Source organism: Leiobunum rupestre, chromosome 7 (genome assembly GCF_980474605.1).
Source record: "Leiobunum rupestre chromosome 7, qqLeiRupe1.1.hap1, whole genome shotgun sequence".
In the NCBI taxonomy this organism is placed as follows: Eukaryota; Metazoa; Arthropoda; class Arachnida; order Opiliones; family Sclerosomatidae; genus Leiobunum; species Leiobunum rupestre.
In genome coordinates this window covers 38,349,589-38,369,086 of record NC_143390.1, presented here as the reverse complement: position 1 = coordinate 38,369,086, position 19,498 = coordinate 38,349,589, and the positions used below count along the sequence as shown (strand labels likewise).

The following is a 19,498-nucleotide window of genomic DNA, read 5'->3' as shown; positions in this document are numbered from 1 at the left end:
ATTAAAAATAAGAAAAAACCACTGTTGTACAATTGAAAAGGTTTTATTATAAAAACAGCTACGGCCGTTTCGACGCCAAACACCAGCGTCGTCGTCAGGCTAATTAACAATTGAAACAATAACAAGATCTCGTCTGAGGCGATAGACAGAGTAAATACAATTTGAGTAACACTCGCAGTGAGTTAACCGTCAGGATAAAACCACAAAAACCGATGTAGAACGAGAAACCACCACACGGAATATATTAACGTATGGAATTGAACAACATACTATATTGTGACCCCAATTCGTGCGCAGGGCCATCTATGTTATTAATGAGTTTGTTTTCTAATTTCAATTTGATGATTTCCACCGATTCCCTAATATTTAGTTTGAAAGGGTTATGTTCCCTCCTGATTAATTTTACTTGCTCCGTATTAATGGAATGTAAAGGACCCCCCAATAGATGTACTACAATCACCTTGGGCCTTTTGAGTCTTAAGTCTGATTCGTGTTCTTTAATTCGAGCTGCTAGACATCTAAGAAGACACCTCAAGGGAAAGTTATGCCAACTTAGATTCTTAGTCAAATGCAACCGTGAGGGTGTGATACCAGTTTTCATCAAAATAAAATGCAATTTAATCGATCGGAGCTCGCAGAATGAAGTCCAAAGAACTATAAAATCAACATTCTACGGAAGATCATCAAAAAACGACGGGCTGAGATTGCTATAATTGAAAGTAAGGTTTACTTTCTTTACCAAGACTTACCACCCTGGGATTCCAAAGGTGAGAACGTTTGGTACACCAATTATTTGTGGAATAGAGATAACTTACAATTAGCCAAACGGGAAACTAAACTCAATAACGATCCGAGCAAAGCAATGTCCATTAGAGGGGAATGCATAAAATTACTAAATAACGCAAAATGTAAGAAGCAAGTCCCCAATCTAACACCAGAGGAGCAACTAGCATTGAAATCTTTAAAAAATGATAAAACCATCATAATCTGCAAAGCAGACAAAGGGGGTTGTACCGTGATCTTAGATAAAATTGAATATGACAATGCGGTTACTGAGACATTGAATGAAAATACTTACAGTGAACTCAAAAAAAATCCCAATAATGGTTTCCACATTAGAGTAAAAAATACAATAAAAAGTTGTTTACACCTAACCAAAGAAGAAAAATCAGCACTAACCCCGACCAAATTCTTAGCCCCGAGGTTCTATTTATCACCAAAAATACACAAAGAAACGTTAAAATATAGACTAATAGTCCCTAACATTAACTCATCGACTGAACTCATAGGAAAGTACATTGTGAAGCGCTTCGGGTATCTAGTGCAACAGCACAAACACAATAAAAAATCCCAAGGGATTTCTAAATGAAATTAGAAATTTAGATCTGAACGCTAATGACATTTGGTATCTTTTGATGTAGTGTCTTTATTTACGACGGTCCTAGTAGACCAGACGTTGGCAGTATTAGAAAAAAGACTCAGGGAGGAGAGGTTTAATGAACTAGAAATAGACGAAATTTTAATGTTGACGAATGTAGCTATATCCAAAACGTTTTTCCAAGAAAACGGGAAATTTTACACACAAAATCATGGACTAGCAATGGGATTGAGCCTATCGCCATTCTTGTGCGATTTGTTTATGGACGATTTGGAAACTAAAGCGTTAGCTCATTCCCCTTATGAGATTCAATTTTGGAGAAGGTACGTAGATGACATCTTTGCGAAGTGGAGTTTCGGCCTCAACGATTTAAATGTGTTCCTTGAATATCTAAATTCCATTAATATAAATATCAAATTCACAGTTGAAATAGAATCGGGGGGGAAAATTCCATTTCTTGACATTTTAATTTATAAAAACAACAATGTGTTATCCACAGCGGTGTTTAGAAAACCATTTTCTATCGCAGCGCCACCACACAGTAAATCCGCGCACGCTTTCTCCCAAAAGAAATCCGCTTTTTTAACATATACGGAAAGAGCCCTAAATTATTGTAGTGACCAAACCGAGTTCAATTATGAAATTAATTTCATTAAACAACTAGCTATAAACAGAGGTTTCGATCTAAATTTTATATCAAAAATCATTAATTATGTACAAAACAAATCTAAAACCCTCAACAATACAAAACTTAAACCCTTCGATAAAAAAGACAATATCATTGTACTACCGTTTAGCACCCTTACGGAAAAAAATTGGACATATTTGCTACAACAATGGAGTAAAACCCATATTCAAACCCATAAATAAAATTGCAAATTTATTTCCAACTAGAAAGGACAGCGCCACCAAATTTGAAGAAAGCGGTATTTATCTGCTCCGATGTGAATGCCAAATGGGTTACATTGGACAAACTAAACGATGACTAGCAGCTCGAATTAAAGAACACGAATCAGACTTAAGACTCAAAAGGCCCAAGGCGATTGTAGAAATAATTGGTGTACCAAACGTTCTCACCTTTGGAATCCCAGGGTGGTAGGTCTTGGTAAAGAAAGTAAACCTTACTTTCAATTATAGCAATCTCAGCCCGTCGTTTTTTGATGATCTTCCGTAGAATGTTGATTTTAGTTCTTTGGACTTCATTCTGCGAGCTCCGATCGATTAAATTGCATTTTACTTTGATGAAAACTGGTATCACACCCTCACGGTTGCATTTGACTAAGAATCTAAGTTGGCATAACTTTCTATTGAGGTGTCTTCTTAGATGTCTAGCAGCTCGAATTAAAGAACACGAATCAGACTTAAGACTCAAAAGGCCCAAGGCGATTGTAGAGCATGTATCGGGGGGGTCCTTTACATTCCATTAATACGGAGCAAGTAAAATTAATCACGAGGGAACATAACCTTTTCAAACTAAATATTAGGGAATCGGTGGAAATCATCAAATTGAAATTAGAAAACAAACTCATTAATAACATAAATGGCCCTGCGCACGAATTGGTGTCACAATATTGTATGTTGTTCAATTCCATACGTTAATATATTCCGTGCGGTGGTTTATCTTTCTACATCGGTTTTTGTGGTTTTATCCTGACGGTTAACTCACTGTGAGTGTTACTCAAATTGTATTTACTCTGTCTATCGCCTCAGACGAGATCTTGTTATTGTTTCAATTGTTAATTAGCCTGACGACGACGCTGGTGTTTGGCGTCGAAACGGCCGTAGCTGTTTTTATAATAAAACCTTTTCAATTGTACAACAGTGGTTTTTTCTTATTTTTAATTTAGAAATTATGTACAAGATTTGTCCTTCATTGAGTTAATACTTAATTTCGTTAAGTTACTTATGATTTTTCCTAATACTTATGATATTACAATATAACATTCGGATTAAATAAGCCTACCAAGGCCGCACGAGTAAAGGTAGTGTCACGTGCAGAGCCGTAATTTTGAGATCGGCTCAATAGAATGTTTCAAACATCCAGCAGATTCTTCGCGATAATCATTTGCCGCCTCATAAATATAAAGTAGAGTTCGTCTTTCAACTGTTGGGGCGAATCTGAATCGTTCGTCGCGAGCGCAGATTTCACCCTATTTCGCCTTCACCAACCACTTTGGCGAAATATCCAGCGGGAATTAAGGTGACGTCGCCAATTGCGGAGGCATACCTAGTGGAGGCGCAGCGGACCTTTCTCTCTGCTAACGAAGATGGACCTACGATATACGTGAGAGGCCATCACCGTCGTTATTTTGTCCAGTGTAGAAGCGGCAAAGTGCAAAGCTAGGATTTGTAAGCGCGAGTTTACTGAGTTGAATAAACAAGCCGAAGAGAAGGGGATGCTGGATAATGAACTTTTATTCGAGGATTAACGTTTTCTGTCCTTTCGCTCTCAAAACAGACCCGAACTCATTCTCGTTGGCCAAAAAAGCTATTTTAGCCTATCGAAAATTGTCCGTTCCGTTATCGATACGGGGGTCCAGGCCCGTAGCCAGAAAAATTTCGTTAGGGGAACTGTATAGAGGTCGGGGATGGTTAACTTTTATTCAATAGATAAAGCTCTCAAAATTATTCGTCAAACGTTTTGATCAAGTAATTTATATTTCTGTATTATCCGATTAATTTTTTGATAAATTTGTAAAATTAATCGGAAAAACGACGTTTTTTTCGATAAAAAGCTCAAATTTTCCGAAATATTAATCGGTAAATTTCTTTGTTTATATTTTTTTCCCGAAAAAAATCAATTTAATCATGGATAATGATTAACCATCCCCGACCTCTAGGGGAACAGTAGCTTTTTGTGAAGGGCCATATTTTTTTCGTTACCTAATTTCGAAAATTAACATAAGTGGCGCCGTGAAATGTTTTTGGTGTTCAACAAAAACAAACCTTGCTTTCTGAAGCAGACCATTCTACAACTTGTATTTTATTAAGAAATAGTTACCTTTAAATAACGATCTAAATCCTCGACAAAGACAAGTGGTTCAAAAAGAAAATGTTTACGAATAGAAGTTTAAAAAATTAATAAAGATGAAGTGACAGAGAATATTCTTGAAGGAGTAATGGATTAAATTGAGGGGGCAGGTGGGGGCAAATCAAAATTTCAACAGTTATTTTTTAGGGGGCCACCGAATGCCCCCTCCCCGTGGCTACGGGCCTGCGGGGGTCGCTTCTATTTGCGTATTATTTCGGGAGGAATTTCATCCGACTAAGCCCCCTTAAACTGTATATATAGTTCAAAGAGTACAATGACAGAAACAAACAAAAAACTTAGAAACCCTCGCGGATATTAGAGGCATTTTATTTTGTAAGCTATGTTTCAATCGAGTCGCGAAATTTGCATAAAACAATCTCGTTGAATTTACAGTAGGCGCTTCTTCAAGGCTACGGAATGCTAATATTTAAACAATGCTCTATTTTCCAAACACAAGTATTTCGATGTAAATTAGTTTCAACCTCCCGCTTATATTATAACGTAAGGCTAAAGATTTTTTCCCCGAGTTTAGATTTCGTTTAAAGATTAGTTCCTCATTTGTCCTGGCATCGGAGTACACTCCCGTTTGCGAAGGGCTGGGAGGAAGACAGGAACTGATTTTAATTCGCGAAAGTAGCTGGTCCTTCCCACCCCCCGTGTACCTTGGTAAGGACTGCAGAGACGCTGTCCCGGTATTTACCGTCAGGACGTAATCCGCGCTGCCACTCGGACTCGCCGCGTCTTGTTTTTCTATTTCGATCCGCGATACCCGTAACTTTAAATATCTCATTAAGATTCGGCCCTCTGGCTTAATTACCTCGTAACCGAAAAGCCAAACGACTAAAAAACAAACTTTTGATGAGAGGAATTAGCCGGCGTTTTAGGGGGCTCGACTTAATCATAATTCTATCAAGCGATATCCGACTCTACTGGAGACCTATTACGCAACGTGAAGGCTTACGTTACGTTCAAAGCTTATTATGGAACGTGTAGGTTTTCACTATATATCTACTAGTTAGTCCAAATATGTTGAAACATCTCGTAGAAGTCTATTAAGCAAAGTGCTATTAGCTAGTCCAAATGGGACGAAATTCTCGATCAAGCCTATTAAGTAAAGTGCGGGCTTCCACTACTTCTCTACTAGTTAATACAAATGGGTCGAAATTATCGTGGAAACTTATCATGGAACGTGCAAGCTTCCACGACTTCCCTACTAGTTAGTCCAAAAAGTCTAAAATAATCATGGAAGCCTATTAAGCAAAGGGCAAGCTTCCACTACACTTCTCTAGTAGTTAGTTCAAATGGGTCGAATTTATCGTGAATGCCCATTATGCAACGTGCAGATTACCAACGCGTCTCTTCTAGTTAGTCCAAATCGGTCGAAAAAGTTCGTGGACGAAAATACGACTGTGCTCTCGTTGAGGAAATTTATAAGTTACTGGGATACAGCGTCGAGAAAATGTCAATTTCCGCTTCCTCTATTGCACTAGGCCCGTGCGAAATTGGCGCCCCAACTAACCCCAAAGTTTCCCTTTTTGTCGTTTTTCGGGTCAGGTCATTGGCACTGATTACGATTGGCCCGCACCGAGATGGTGTATGTATGGATTATCGAGATTGGAAGTCAGCAAAGTCGGACTCTTAATTCTTTGCGCGCCGAAAAATAATTATCAGTTTGGGCTGGAGGGAGGCCGATCCCAATTAAAGACCCCGACCCCCCAATTTCGTTACTCAAGTTATCGAGTTTGAAATTTATTTGATTGCCGCCGATGGCGAAGAAGGCCCGAATTCGGGACGTGTCGCGACCGAAAGATCCTTCACTGCAAATCAGAACGCTCGAGTGGGTCAGCCACGTCTTCGCGGGATAATCTATTTTCCGAATGGACTTTCCCGGTGAGGAGATGCCGAGGCAGATTTCACTTCGCTGTTAAACGAGCTATACACGTTCAAATTAATTAAAAATATTCGTTTCAATAAAAGGAAAAGCCAAAATGTTAGAGCCACCGTTGGAGTACTTTATACCACGCGATAAAGTTAACAGACAAACAACTTTGAAGAGGGAAAATTAAATTTATTAGAAATTATACATATATACTATCATTCTATTAAAGTTTTAAGGGGGAAGAATACAGTAAAAGCCTCATTTTCGTTCAAGCTGAACGTTTCTGTTTCAACAATTACATAATTTAATTATATTTTTCTTATTAAGCTGAACCTTCCTCTAGTGCTTAAAATAATTTTGATAATTCAAATATTAATAGTTAACGAGATAGAAGGTCCTAACTAAAGGGTAGTTTGGGCACTTGCCCAACTTGTTTAGCTCCGGGGGTCCGAATTAAAACGTAATAACTTAATTACTTTTAAATTTAAAATTGTCAAAATTATTTTAGTCACTAAACCAGAGGCTGTTCTACACTTGCATATTAATTTTATAAGTTAAAATACAAAATTAAAAGAGTTCAGCTTGAAATAGCGCTAAATTAGACAATGGCCACTGTAGTCTTCCCCCTTAAATGAGATAATAAAAGTAACCTGATTATGGTTTGAAGGTAACTTTTAGTTTAATAGAGGATTTATAACGTTTTTATTTAATTTTATCTATCAACATTTTTACATCCAATTTGAAAGTTATAGCTCTAATAAACAATTAAATTTTGTATTTCGTTTGATGTATGCTCTTTTACCTTTGTAACCAGCCTTTTTCTATATATAAATAAACTTTATAGATATTATCACTGACTAAGCGTACAACGATTCGATTGTTGCGTAATAAAGTGTCCCAAATCAATAGTACCCTACGAAAGTCACTTAAAAACTCAACAAAGAGTAAAAAATAAAGCTCACATGGCTGTTTTCATAACCGAATCGACGTTGATCGTCAGTTCCGCTTTCGGAGAACTCATCCCGAAGTTCAATAAAAGTTTCCAAATGTCAGGCGTTTATCGCAAACGTTTCACCTCGAAAAAGACGAAATCAAACAAATTCAACGCGAATCGCGCTAGAGCTGTATGTAAATCACGCCGCGCGACTTAGGAAAAAATAGTTCGCGTTTTTTGGCGAACGCGGATCAGAACGTGAAGCGACGACCGGCGCACCATCTTCCCGAAGGAAACAACACTACACTCTTTCCTCTTGAAAATGACGTACACGTGAGTCTCGCAGCGACGGAGCAGATGGGAAAGAGGCACTCCCGATCCAGAGCGTAACTCTCTCTCTCTCTCTCCTCCGAACCCAAATCCACGCAAGCGCGTGAGCCCAGACTTGGAAACAAAACCGCTTACACTCGGTGTCTGCTTCTTCATCTGACAGTGACGTTCGAAGGTGGACGCCATTTACCGTTTCATTGGGTTGAGGTGTCAGCTGAGCCCGCGGGGTTGGCCTTTCTTTAACACCTTTGGCGTGTTGAGCTCTCTTTTTCTAGCACCTTATCTTCCGTGATTCTCTCTGCGCGCGGGCATACGAGAGCGAGCTTAACCAGCCTCCGAACTCGGCCCGGAATAAAGATGGAAAAGTAGATTTGGGAGGGAGTTGGGCGGTGTGGCGCTAAAAATTACGGGTTTCATAAATCAAACTAAAGCAGTTTTCCGTCATTTAGCCACGTTACGGCGCCAACTCCGAAACAAATTAACGTTTCCTTGAAGGAACAAAAAACGCGTCTTTCTGTTGGACACGAACTAAACCAATTTCAAAGATTACACTAGTCCGAAATTACAAAATTTTCCAAAGATTACAAATGATTTCGTCGTAGTCTTAAGGAAATCCACTTTGACAGTACTGACAATTTAGCTTGTAGAAACATTCGCGTTCGTAACATCGAGTGTTTAACCTCTTTAATAGTGGCCTTAATCTACGCAATAAATAAGCCTTATCCTCAGCCCCCATTGAAAGTGAAACTGTACCCACCTTCTCAAGCTTGCTACGGTGTGTCCGCGAGTTCTCTAAATTTCTTCGATTCGCGTATCACTTCTATCGCATTAAAATCTCTAAAGATGCTGTATTATCATAAGTCTATAAAATATTATCCATAAGTATGACAATTCCATTACTGAAGCTACAAAAATTTTACTGAATCCCTGTTGCAATACAGACTCTTTAGCGGGCTTCTAGCGTAGCCTTTAACCGCGCCTAGCTACGAGACAATTTATTTAATGCAATGACGTCATTCCGTAATTATCTCTCAGTAAAATATTTCCTCAAAAGCGATACTTATGGGAAATATATAGACTCATGGTATTATTTATCATGCAAAGAGCAGTAACGCAACGCGTAAAGTGTAGATTTATTACTATCTTGACCAGCTTGTTATACAGGGTGTTTCAAAAGTTTATGCAAAAAGGAGTTGTTGAGGATGAGTTGAGAAGTATGCCTGTTTTTTTTTTTTCATTTTCCTACGATTAGTTAAAGGAGCGGCAGAGAGCTTCAAAATGTGGCCTACTAGCCCCTGGAAGTAGGCTGCAACCAGCGCAAAACCAACCAACAGGGACTTTAAATATTGTTTAAGTGTCCTTTTTTTACGCTGGTTACCTCGATTTGTTTACAAAGTCCTTTTTTACCTACCACACGAACCCAAACCTTAATGTTCGCGTTTCCCTGCTGCTTGGTTTTGCGCTTGTGGCAGCCTACTTCCAGGGGATAGTAGGCCAAAATTTTAAGCTCTCTGGCGCTCTTTTCACTCATCGTTGGAAAATGGGACAAAAACAGGCATACTTCTCAACTCAACCCCTACAACTCCTTCAAATATTTGCATAACCTTTTGAAACAACCTGTATAGACTCATGGTATTATTTACCATACAAAAAGCAGTAACGCCAGGCATAAAGTGTAGATTTATTACCAGCTTGACCAGCTTGTTATATGTCTACGTGTATCGCAATGGGCAGAGCTGAATATCACTTAAGGGAATATCTCCGCTACTAGTTTAAAGTTACTCAGGGAAAGTTAGGACTATTACCGGTACAACTTTCAGATAAAAGGAGAGTCATATTCTCGAATTTGCATATTTTAAGCCGCCTCTTTGTTGTCTAACGTATTTTTGAAAAAAAAAAGACCAACGTCCTTTCAAAGAGAAAGTGTGTCCTAATTAATTTGAACGTACGAAACAAAGAAAGAATGACATTTTCCATACGGCTTTTATTAAGCTTTAAATCCCTCGTAGCTTTTAAATTAGATCCACGATGGCTTACGTACCAGTACACTTCGTAATAAAAGATAAATAAAAATAATCTTGTCGACACTTTGTAGCGGCGAAAGTCCAAAATTCGTCAAACCAAATTTTTAATTAAATTATTTTCTTTCCTGTAAAAAAATTCGTCGTTACTTCCACGTTCTAAATTTGTTTAGAACAACGAATTATAATCTCCTTTACCCGAATACTTTCCATGGCCATACTTTCTTGCGATTGTAGATTCTTCAACCGTCGATGTTCGTACATTCTTTTCTTGTTGACCGGTGGACCTGAACAAGCGGTTATTCCATAATAATTAATTAATTAATTAATTGCTTAATGTGATTTCTCATAGACTTTGAGAGCGCCACCATTTTGCACCAACCATATAGCTATCATGATACTGCTGTCCCATGACAAACTAGTAAACGTCATTTTTTAAACTCAAGGTAATTATTTTTTTATTTTAATTACATAATAATATCATATATAGCAATATATAATGTATAAAACCCCTTTAACAAGCAAACTCAACGCGGAAGAAGTTGTTCCGAGTTTTCACCTATAGTGCCACAAGTCGGAATCGAACCCGGACTACTCTTTGGTACAAGGCGAAAGTGCTAACCACTTCACAGCTCTCCTTGCGGTATAAAGAACTTATTAACAAAAAATTTACTGTAATTGTACTACTAAAGCCCAGTTCACACTATACAATTAATTGGGCCACTTAATTGAAACCAACTAATTGTAAGCGAGAAAATTGTACAGTGTGAACAGAAAAAGTTGGAACAATGGTTACAATTTTTCTGTTCACATTGTACAATTTTCTCGCTTACAATTAGTTGGTTTCAATTAAGTGGCCCAATTAATTGTATAATGTGAACTGGGCTTAATCCGAAATTCCCAAAATGGGCTTTTACTTGGTTTTGGCCATTAGACAGTCGGGTTGTTTGTCAGTAGGCTGTATATTTACTTTTACTATAGCTACAGTGAAATAAATACCATATCCTTATTTAACGCGGTGTTTTCCAAATCGACTGCCGGTAAGGCTAAGGTTGTCTAAGTGAATAGAATATTTTTCAATAGCAATACTTTAAATGGAATATTTACATTTGTTTAAAAATTTAACCCGAGCAAGGTTTGGCGCTCGTATTTACATATTTAAAATTTGTCAAGGCATATACGTCCCTTTATAAGCAAAAGGAATTTTTCAGAATAACCACCAATGAAAAACCCTGCTTTTCTTTTATTTCGCGGGTTAACCGGCAAAGAAAATTGGTTGTAATTCTTAGAAAAATAGTTGTACAAGTACAAAATTGGTTAATTATTATTAACGAAGGTGTGTAATATCAATATTTTCACTTATTTTAATTTAATCGAAAATATGCGTATAAATATTTTACGAAATATATTTGGTGCTAACCCTTGGCAAACAATAAAAAGGCTCAAATCGTTGCCGAACGAAATTGCTTTGGGCCCGGGCACGTTGCCATCGTTACCACAACGAAGCTACTCCCATTTCTGACCCAGTGGTTAGACTACTAAATGCGGTTAGATAGATGGAGTATATTTATTATATTCCTCTCATCCAGCAATCTGAGCTCAATTTGTATCTGACCTATTATCCCAATATACCTGAGCAGTTTTATGGCTTTTACGTTTAGTAGCTATATAATCTTGAAATCTTGATATGTAAAATCATAAGCCAATCATAAGGTCCCTATAAGTAAAGGGCTACCATAGGGGCCCATGGTAACGGCGTTGTCCTGTAGAGAAGAAAATTAACGTACGACGATAGGGCAGTAGCAACATCTTCTTTTTAAAAATTTCTACATCTAAAATAATATCTTACTTGGTATTGCAGCCACGCTCGGGTTGATAAATGCCAAACAAACCGCGTCTAAATTTCACATTTGAAAAATAAATACCTTCAGAAACACAACTCTTATTTCTAATAGCCAGATTTAGGTTCTGATAAATCATTTTGCAAAGACAAGTGCTAATTTTAAGTTTTAAAGCGATAAAATTACGAATAAGCCTTGGCTACGGTGCTAAGGGCCCTCGGCGGAGATTTCACCGGCGAACGTGGTTCTAAGTTGAAAAACGTTCGGGCACGGCTTGCGCGCATTCATAATGTATTTTGCGAAATTTATTTCAGAAATGCGTAGTTAAGGACGTAGCCACTTCGAGGTGCAGATTTTGAATAGCTACCTCTTAATAACGGGTATGTGGTCGTCAAAAATTTGGCCTAGACCTTTGCTTATGGGGACCTTATCTGATCACCATCCATCTGTCTGTTTACAATCAATTCATTAAACTATTTGGTTTGAATTTTGACCCACAGCAACTGATATGATGATAATATCTGAATGTAAATGTAATCTGATATCTGATTTATCACAATTGTTTTCTCAGATAACGCTATAGTTGGTGGTTTCTTTTAGCTTGTTCCGGGATTTCGAAGTAGGGTAAGAAGAGTAAGGCTATGACGTCATTTTACTCCGATTCTGTGGTTTGAGTCGGAGTAAAAACGTTTTTCCAAAATGGCTGCCTGTGGCCTTTTCAACGGATAAATTCTGGCTAGCAGATGACCAAATCCGATTTACGCTCTTTACACCTCCTTTCCAGAAGGAGTAAAAAGAGTAGCCCTAATACTCCGAAACAAGCGAATAGTTTATGAGACGGAGTAATTCTCATCCCCGGAACAGGCGAATAAAACGTTTTAGGGTAAAAAGAGTACACTTTTAGTCCGAGAACAGGCGAAAAGAAAATGACAGCGCCCAGCAAAGTCTATGTAAGCTTACCGAATAAACTTAAAAACACTGGCAGGAAAATGAGGCTGTGTAACGTTCCAAAAGCGATAATACCCAAATACATTCGGAAGTAGAAAACTTTGAATATTTCCGATTTGGCGAAAGCGAGTGCTAGGATGCCGCAATCCGTCAGCGTTATCCCGGAGAGTATCTAGCGGATGAACCCAAAAACTGATCAGACACCTTTTTCTTTACACTTTTACGGCGTTACTTACGGAACTTCCCATTTTCGTCAACGCTTCTCTAGCTCGCTCTATCTTGTTCGGTTCGGGGCTTAAAGTAAAACACCTGGCTAAATGCGAACAGAACTCGACCGAGATGCCAACCCCCTGGTACGGCCGTAGTTTTTATTAGAACAAGAACGACCGTGGTATGGATCTATTTATAAAAAAAAAAACATACCACAACCAGATTGACCAAAGAGACGGCGTTCAATTGGATGTTCCACCAGTACATGAGACCCATTAGGTTAACGATAATCATGGCTATGGTGATGATCACGATTAAGGCGGAAAAGACGTCGAAGCCCAAGACGACGAAGATGACCAGGAAGATGACCGCCAGAGAGAAAGCCAGGCTCTTCAAGGTCTCCCACCAGATGCCCAAGTACTGTTCGAAGAAGACGTGGACGAGACTGTAAGGAAAGACTCTGGCTTCGACGTCCGTATCGTTTCCACGGATGGTTTTGGTCAGCTCGTCCGACAGGGTTCTGGCCCATTCTAAGGCTTTGTAGAAATCCTCGGATGTCTTCAATACGGTGTGGTACGTCATGAAATTGGTAGCTCCGATGCTGTCCACTCCAGAGACGTTCTTTATCTCGATCGAATCTTTGTACTGCGCTCGACCTCTGGTAAAGGATAAAAGTATATAATAATAATCAGCTAGGTTTCCGCGTTTGTTTTTAAGGATTTTAGAGACTGCTTACGCTCTAGGACAGTTCTCGTCGGGAATATCCGAGATGAAGTAGCCGATGTGTTTGTCGAATTCTTCCCCAATTGGTCTTCTGGCTTTCGGGTCGCATGGCTCGCATTCATTGAATTCAACTGAATATTAAGTTAAATTATTCTTCCAATATTAACCGCGTTAAAAGGAATAGGATTTGACCTACTTTGTGCCGGTGTACACTTGTGTTTTGTTTCCGTGTGTATCATGCAACAACTGGGGGCTTTCATGTAGTCGATGTAGTCGTCGAGCCACGAGTTGACCGCCGTAGCTATGTAGGTTCTGTGGAAACATATTAGTGCTCCGCTATTTTGGCCAAAGGAAATGTCCCGAACTTCTTACCTGTTTCTGTATTTTTGCATTCCTTGGCTGTAGGCCACTAAGGAATTGGAATCGCAGCCGGCCATGCCGCATATTCGATTCTGGGCGTCTTTGTCGCTGTAATTATAGCCATCGGTGACCACCAAGTAAAGAGGAGGTCCCACCGTCAAGTATTCGTTGAGATATTTGAAGTACTTTAACATGTAAGAGTCCTGTTGGCGATAAATCGGGTTAATTTCGTGCCGAGATATTTAGTGGCGTAACTTCGCATTTTGGGCGTTCCTGAAGCTTGATACGATAGGCCACATTGAGAACAATTGATCCAAATTTCGGGCGCTCTAAGGCAAAAGGGGTTGACGCTTATAGCGAGACAGACAGACAAACAAACTTTCTGAAATATATATTAGATTGAGCTCTCGCTAGAATACGAGTTGAGAGAGCCAATATATGGATTTAGTCTATTCGCAATAAAGCAACGCCTAAACTTGACGTTATCCCTTCCCCATTTCTTGAAATCTATGTTTTTCTTTGGTCATATTTCACTATAATACCAAAGATGAGAGGTTTTCTATTGAAAGTTTTGTCTACAGGATGGCGAATGGTGCCAAGGCAGGTGATGAGAATTTTGTTTAACCACCTATTTGCGCGATTTCAACGAATCGTCGTCTAATTGTCAGTGATACGGACTATAAAATGAAGTTAGCCTATAGACTGTATCCAGAGCAAATGCTGGGAGATATATAACCGCTCCCAAGGAAGAAATAAGCACCGACTAAACACGTGACATCGGTCACAACGTCCATCCATCGCGATACTGTTGTAATTTTACCATAAGTAACATAATAACAATTAGTATGATAATTACCAAAAATTATCACCAAACTGATTTTCAGAGCTATCGTTCAATCAAGTTTTAGTTCTCCACACAGAGCCCCCTAGTATCTTAATATGCCCAAGGTGAAATATACTACTACTAACAAGGACGATAACACGCTACTCAGTTCGAGTGCAAGTCCAAGTCGGAGCTTCACCATAATGTCATTGTCGAAAAAAAGTTCGGTCAGGAAATTAGTATTAAGACAATAGAAAATGTCTTACTTATAGTTATTATGTTACTTATGGTTTGACCTATAAGTGATAAGCCAAGCCAAGACTTCGCTGGGTAAAGGAAGCGGGCCCCGCGAGGGCTTCAACTTGCTCTTAGGTGAGTATAATAAAATCTTCAAATACGCCATTGAATAGATTGCGATATACTTGACGCACCAGAGGCATGCTCAATTCTTGATCGAGTCCGAGTTGAATTTTGTCAATGACGGCGAGAGAGGAGCATAACCATCCCAGAAAGGCGAAAAGCTAAATTGAGAAACAGCTGATGAATACGTGCAAACGAATTAAGTAGCTCCAGGAAACGTACCACAGTTATCCTGACGTAATTATTGAGGAGCATCGGAGTGTACACATTTTTGAAGAATCTGTACAGTAAACTTTCCGGGTTTACGTTCCTTTTCTTGCTTTTGGATTTCACGCAACAAAACATGTCCAGTCTATTATTCTACAATGAAGACATTGCGTTTACTTGTTAGTACTTTTACCTTAAAGGTATATTATAAACTACTGGTAAGAGCGAGTTACTTTACCTCCTCCCTTTGAGTGTCGAAGGTAAACAAAGCCAAGAAACACGTCATTTGCAAGAAGAAGTTGATCAAGAGGGCGACACCCGCGTACAGGGCGAAGATCTTAACGGCGGGGGCGTCAGTCAGGGATCCGATGAAGAAACAACAAGACATGGAAACGCTGGACAACATCATACTGGGGGCGACTTCACCCACCACTCGACCGATATGTTCTTCCATCGTTTCGTTCGGTTGTCTTTCGTCTCTCTAGCGGGAAGAATGAACGGAGATACAGTTGACGTTTGATACTTCGATGTGATTCGACTCTTACTTGGAAGGCTTGAACCAGTATGAAGATATTGTCAACACCTACAGCTAGCACCAAAAACGGAATCACTTCCACGATGATTAGAGTAGCTGGAACTCCGGCGAAAAAGAAGACGCCCAGGGACGACGACACTGAAATCAACACTATCAAGACACCGACGAAACCTAGCGAGACTTTAGTGTGAGTCTGTAAAGAAGAACGTTATATTTGTTTATCTACAAAGTAGACCGAAATAGATCGGCTTATTAAAGTTACCAGAAGGGAGCCTAAGCTACTGAAATCCAAATCTCCCAGAGCTAGGGCGATGTAAACGAACATGATCAAGTAACTAGCCGCTACCACTGGAATATCTCCCTGACTGGTTCGTTCCAATTCGTCTTCAACCGATCGCTAATGGGGGAAACGCGTCAGCTACCAGTCGTAAACTCCGACTGATTGCTTGTACTGGACCTACCTCGGCTTTAAACGCGACACTCATGAGGGTGCTGTTCACATTGACCATGTACTTAATGAACCTAGGATTCGGCGAATTAGTTTCGTTTGAATAGGTAGATTAATTTGTATACAATGGATTACTCCGTTTCCCAAGCCAAGGCGTTCTCGTTGTCATCTTTCTTGACGTTGTTCAGAACGGGAAGGGTGATGACCAGAGCTTTGGAGGTGTGATACAAATCCAATTTATCGAGGACGTCGTAACTGCCGAAAGCGACTTGAGACGGTTGTAGGGGTCCTCCGTAACTCCCGAAACAAGCCGTCTTTCCGTCCTGACTATCACGGATATAAAATTATTTGAGAACTAATGGCTTACGGAAGCGGCATTGTGTGCGAGACGAACTTGATGCAATCTTTGTATCTTTGCAAGTAATCTTCGGAATAATTCGAGACGTCGGTGTTTATTTTAAACGTATCGTAGAACAGGAAGACACTCTGAATGATGCACTCTTTCTTGAAGGGAGAGAGTGGCTGTAAGCAAATGTCTCGGAGGGTAATATTTTTCCATTCGCCCGTCTTATCTTTGACTGGCACTTTTAACGCCTCCACGTCGCGTTGTAACTTGTACGCCTTCAAAATAATTGTACTTTTAAGCGGCCATCCTCGAGGATTATCGGAAATAACGCTATGGTAAACTACCTCTAAGAAGAACCTTCGTTCGAAGACTGGACCCCAGGTTTTGTTTTCGCTGTCTCCACCAGGAATCTCCGTATTATTGGCTTCGAAGTCCATCGTGTTGGTAGGTGTTATGATCACTTGTTCCACGCGATAGAAAGGCCTGGTTTAAAGATGGAGGGATATATCTCTGTCTGAAACAGTCGCGAGTTGAATAATTATTACCTGAAGTGCGTGTTGAAGTAATCCAGATCTTGCCTAGCGCGACTGGTGGGAGACGCCCAGAGTTCCACGGGGTCCGTTGTTACTTGGTACTTGATGATTCCCAGGCTAAGAATCACACTCAAGAGGAAGGCTGGAATCATCACTTTCAAAGGATTTTTGGCCACGAAGGTCCCCCAACTTTGGAAAAGGCGTTGAAGGCCTTTCTCCATTTTGGTGCCAATCTTATCCAAACAAGAAGCTCGGTATTCCCCGCGAAGCCCAATGGCTGGTTTAAGCCCGTGCGAAAAGTCGTCGTTACTTCCGTTCTTATCCAAGTGCGCTTCGCTTCCAACCTTTTTGCTAATATTACCTAAATTATATTTAAAAAATTAATGTGATTTTCTATTTAGTGTGGCTGGGTAGGTGTGCGGATCCGTTACATTTCCCTTTGGAAGCGCCTTGAGAACGAATCTGGATGATGAAAGCAATCAAGATAACCACGGCCATAACGGCTCCGAAAATAGCGGTGACCACCGACATCGTGTCCATTCCCCAAAGAGTCGGTTTGACGTTTTCGGGAGGTAGTTTTATTTGACTCGTGATGTCGTTCAATTTGCAGGTATCTTCGCAGTCCAAGCAAGAACAAATTTCGGAATCGGGCGTTGGTTTTTCGGAGCAACTGAAAAGGTTCCCCCATTGTTAAAATCTGTTAAAACGTAGGCAGTGCTAGATAACGACGTACTTAAAGGTGGGTTCTATCGCCGGGTTCATAGTTTTTCCATTGATTTTCAAAGGTTCGTCCGTCAGTTTAAAGGTGATTCTGAAGGGCGCGAAGGCTTTCGGATCACCGATGAAATCCACCCATCTCTGCGCGTTGCAGTTTTTCCCAAACTTGCCGCACATTAAATCGACGGCGTTGGAAGAAGGATTCAACTTAACGTTGCTGCACGAAGTGTACATATCCTCGACGAACCTATATTAATAGTATTCCAGGATTTCCCTCGAATTGGCAACTCATATTTCGATTTAAACAATGGAGCTTACGTTTTGCCGATATAAAAAGAGGTTGCCGTGACGATGTATTTGTTGAGTGTGGCGTTGAATTTCGTTTCGTCCGCCTGGACGAATTCGTCCTGGTTTGGAGAGCAGGCGAAGTTGCAGAATATCTTCCTGAAGTTAGAGTAGCAAGATGGACAACGGGATAAGAGTTTTTCGGCTGTCCCGAAGTTTTTGACCATGTCCACGATTTGCAGCTCGGAGCAGCATAACAACGGGTTGTCTCCTACAATAGAGACAATAATGAAGTTCTCTGTTTCGGCGGAAGTTGAATCAACTTTTACCATCTTGAAATAGACTGGGACACTCTGGTCTGAGTAGCTCCAAGTAAGAGGAATTTGTCAAACGCTCCGATGGCCGACGGTCTAAGCAGTTAATTCCTCCTTTAGACGTTGTGACGCAAGGGCCTCGCATGACGCATTTCCCCCTTTCCGCCGCTATCTGATTTAGAATCGATAGAAGTGTTAGAATTAAGGCTTTTTATTAAAGATTGCGACGCAGGGGCGGACTAAGAAGGTCCAGCCACGCGAGTGAGCGTAACACTCTCTTGACCACAACAAACCACTATTCAAATCGCCGGCCCTAAAACCGAAATTGGGTGGGATTTTGCTCACCTCAACACCTGGTCAGTCCGCCTTTGGTACGGCGCGTCTAAACTATTTATCTTATATGACTTAATTGTTAAATTAAAATCTAACCTAAAATTTCTAAGATTTAAAAGTGGTTGAGGAGAGAAATTTGATAATCATTACTTACGCGCGTCAGAAATAAGACCACCGCGAAAGCGGTGAATTTCGATATTATCTTCATTAACGAGATTTTAAGATTTCTCGCGGTAAAATAGAAGATTCCGTCAGAATAAGATCTCCAAATGTAGAAAATGACTCTTTAAAATAATCAGTCCATCTCAAAAACTGGGTTTTCTTAAAATGCCAAGCAACGTCTCTGGTTTGAAGAGAGAGAAAGAACGACCCGTCACTTTATAGTTATCTTTTTTTGGGTAATATTAGATATACCTTTTCATTAAGTGAGATAAGGGTAGTTTTTGTATCCTTCGAGATTAGGTAAACAATATCAGATTAGAGCCGAATATGGAAACAATCGCGCCTGAGAGGAAGCCAGCCATTGACTTTACGTGTATATCACGATAAAACTGATTGCGCCATGAATTTTTCACTTAATCAGCGAAAGTATCTTGAAGTGACCATAAAAATATCTCGCGAGCAATATAATTTTTAAAATAGATTTTTGATTTCTTTCCATTTTCACGTATAACTTTTACGAGCTGGGGTCCAAATACTTTCACAAACTAACAAAGGGTATTTTTTGGATTAAAATTTTACTTGTAAATTTTCTCACTTCTGGATGATATCAGATTTCCTGAGAAAGATAAAATACGCGAAAAAGTAGATTAGTCCATAATTAAAAGGGATAATATAGCTAAACCCTAAATTATAGCTATATTATCCCTTTTAATTATGGACTAATCTACTTTTTCGCGTATTTTATCATCTTTCGCACAGTCCATAGGTGGTTTCTTCTAA

The 19,498-nt window shown here is 39.7% G+C and overlaps 2 protein-coding genes across 3 annotated transcripts; one reads left to right on the top strand and one right to left on the bottom strand.

The window, feature by feature from the left end:
• The first annotated feature begins 862 nt into the window (after positions 1-862).
• LOC149936215 (uncharacterized) lies at positions 863-2,363 on the top strand. Its single transcript, XM_090153652.1, has 3 exons — positions 863-1,079; positions 1,422-1,701; positions 2,273-2,363. The coding sequence occupies exons 1-3, from the start codon at positions 863-865 to the stop codon at positions 2,361-2,363; spliced, it is 588 nt and encodes a 195-aa protein (XP_090009778.1).
• A 7,165-nt stretch (positions 2,364-9,528) lies between these two features.
• On the bottom strand, positions 9,529-18,885 carry LOC149936214 (NPC intracellular cholesterol transporter 1-like). 2 transcript variants are annotated; one of them, XM_090153952.1, is made up of 23 exons: positions 18,711-18,885; positions 18,239-18,395; positions 17,943-18,180; positions 17,641-17,871; positions 17,339-17,577; positions 16,920-17,268; positions 16,719-16,857; positions 16,423-16,649; positions 16,164-16,355; positions 16,042-16,102; positions 15,843-15,977; positions 15,591-15,773; positions 15,284-15,526; positions 15,061-15,198; positions 14,910-14,999; positions 13,668-13,858; positions 13,492-13,607; positions 13,309-13,426; positions 12,786-13,230; positions 12,599-12,712; positions 12,375-12,534; positions 9,772-9,860; positions 9,529-9,701 (listed from the first exon to the last, which is right to left on the bottom strand). In XM_090153952.1, exons 1-23 carry the CDS (start codon positions 18,762-18,764, stop codon positions 9,690-9,692), a joined length of 3,921 nt encoding a protein of 1,306 aa, XP_090010078.1. In that variant the 5' UTR covers positions 18,765-18,885; the 3' UTR covers positions 9,529-9,689. The 2 variants fall into 2 exon arrangements, with proteins under 2 accessions (XP_090010078.1, XP_090010080.1); XM_090153954.1 differs by having other exon boundaries at positions 18,239-18,391; positions 18,711-18,804.
• Positions 18,886-19,498: the final 613 nt, after the last annotated feature.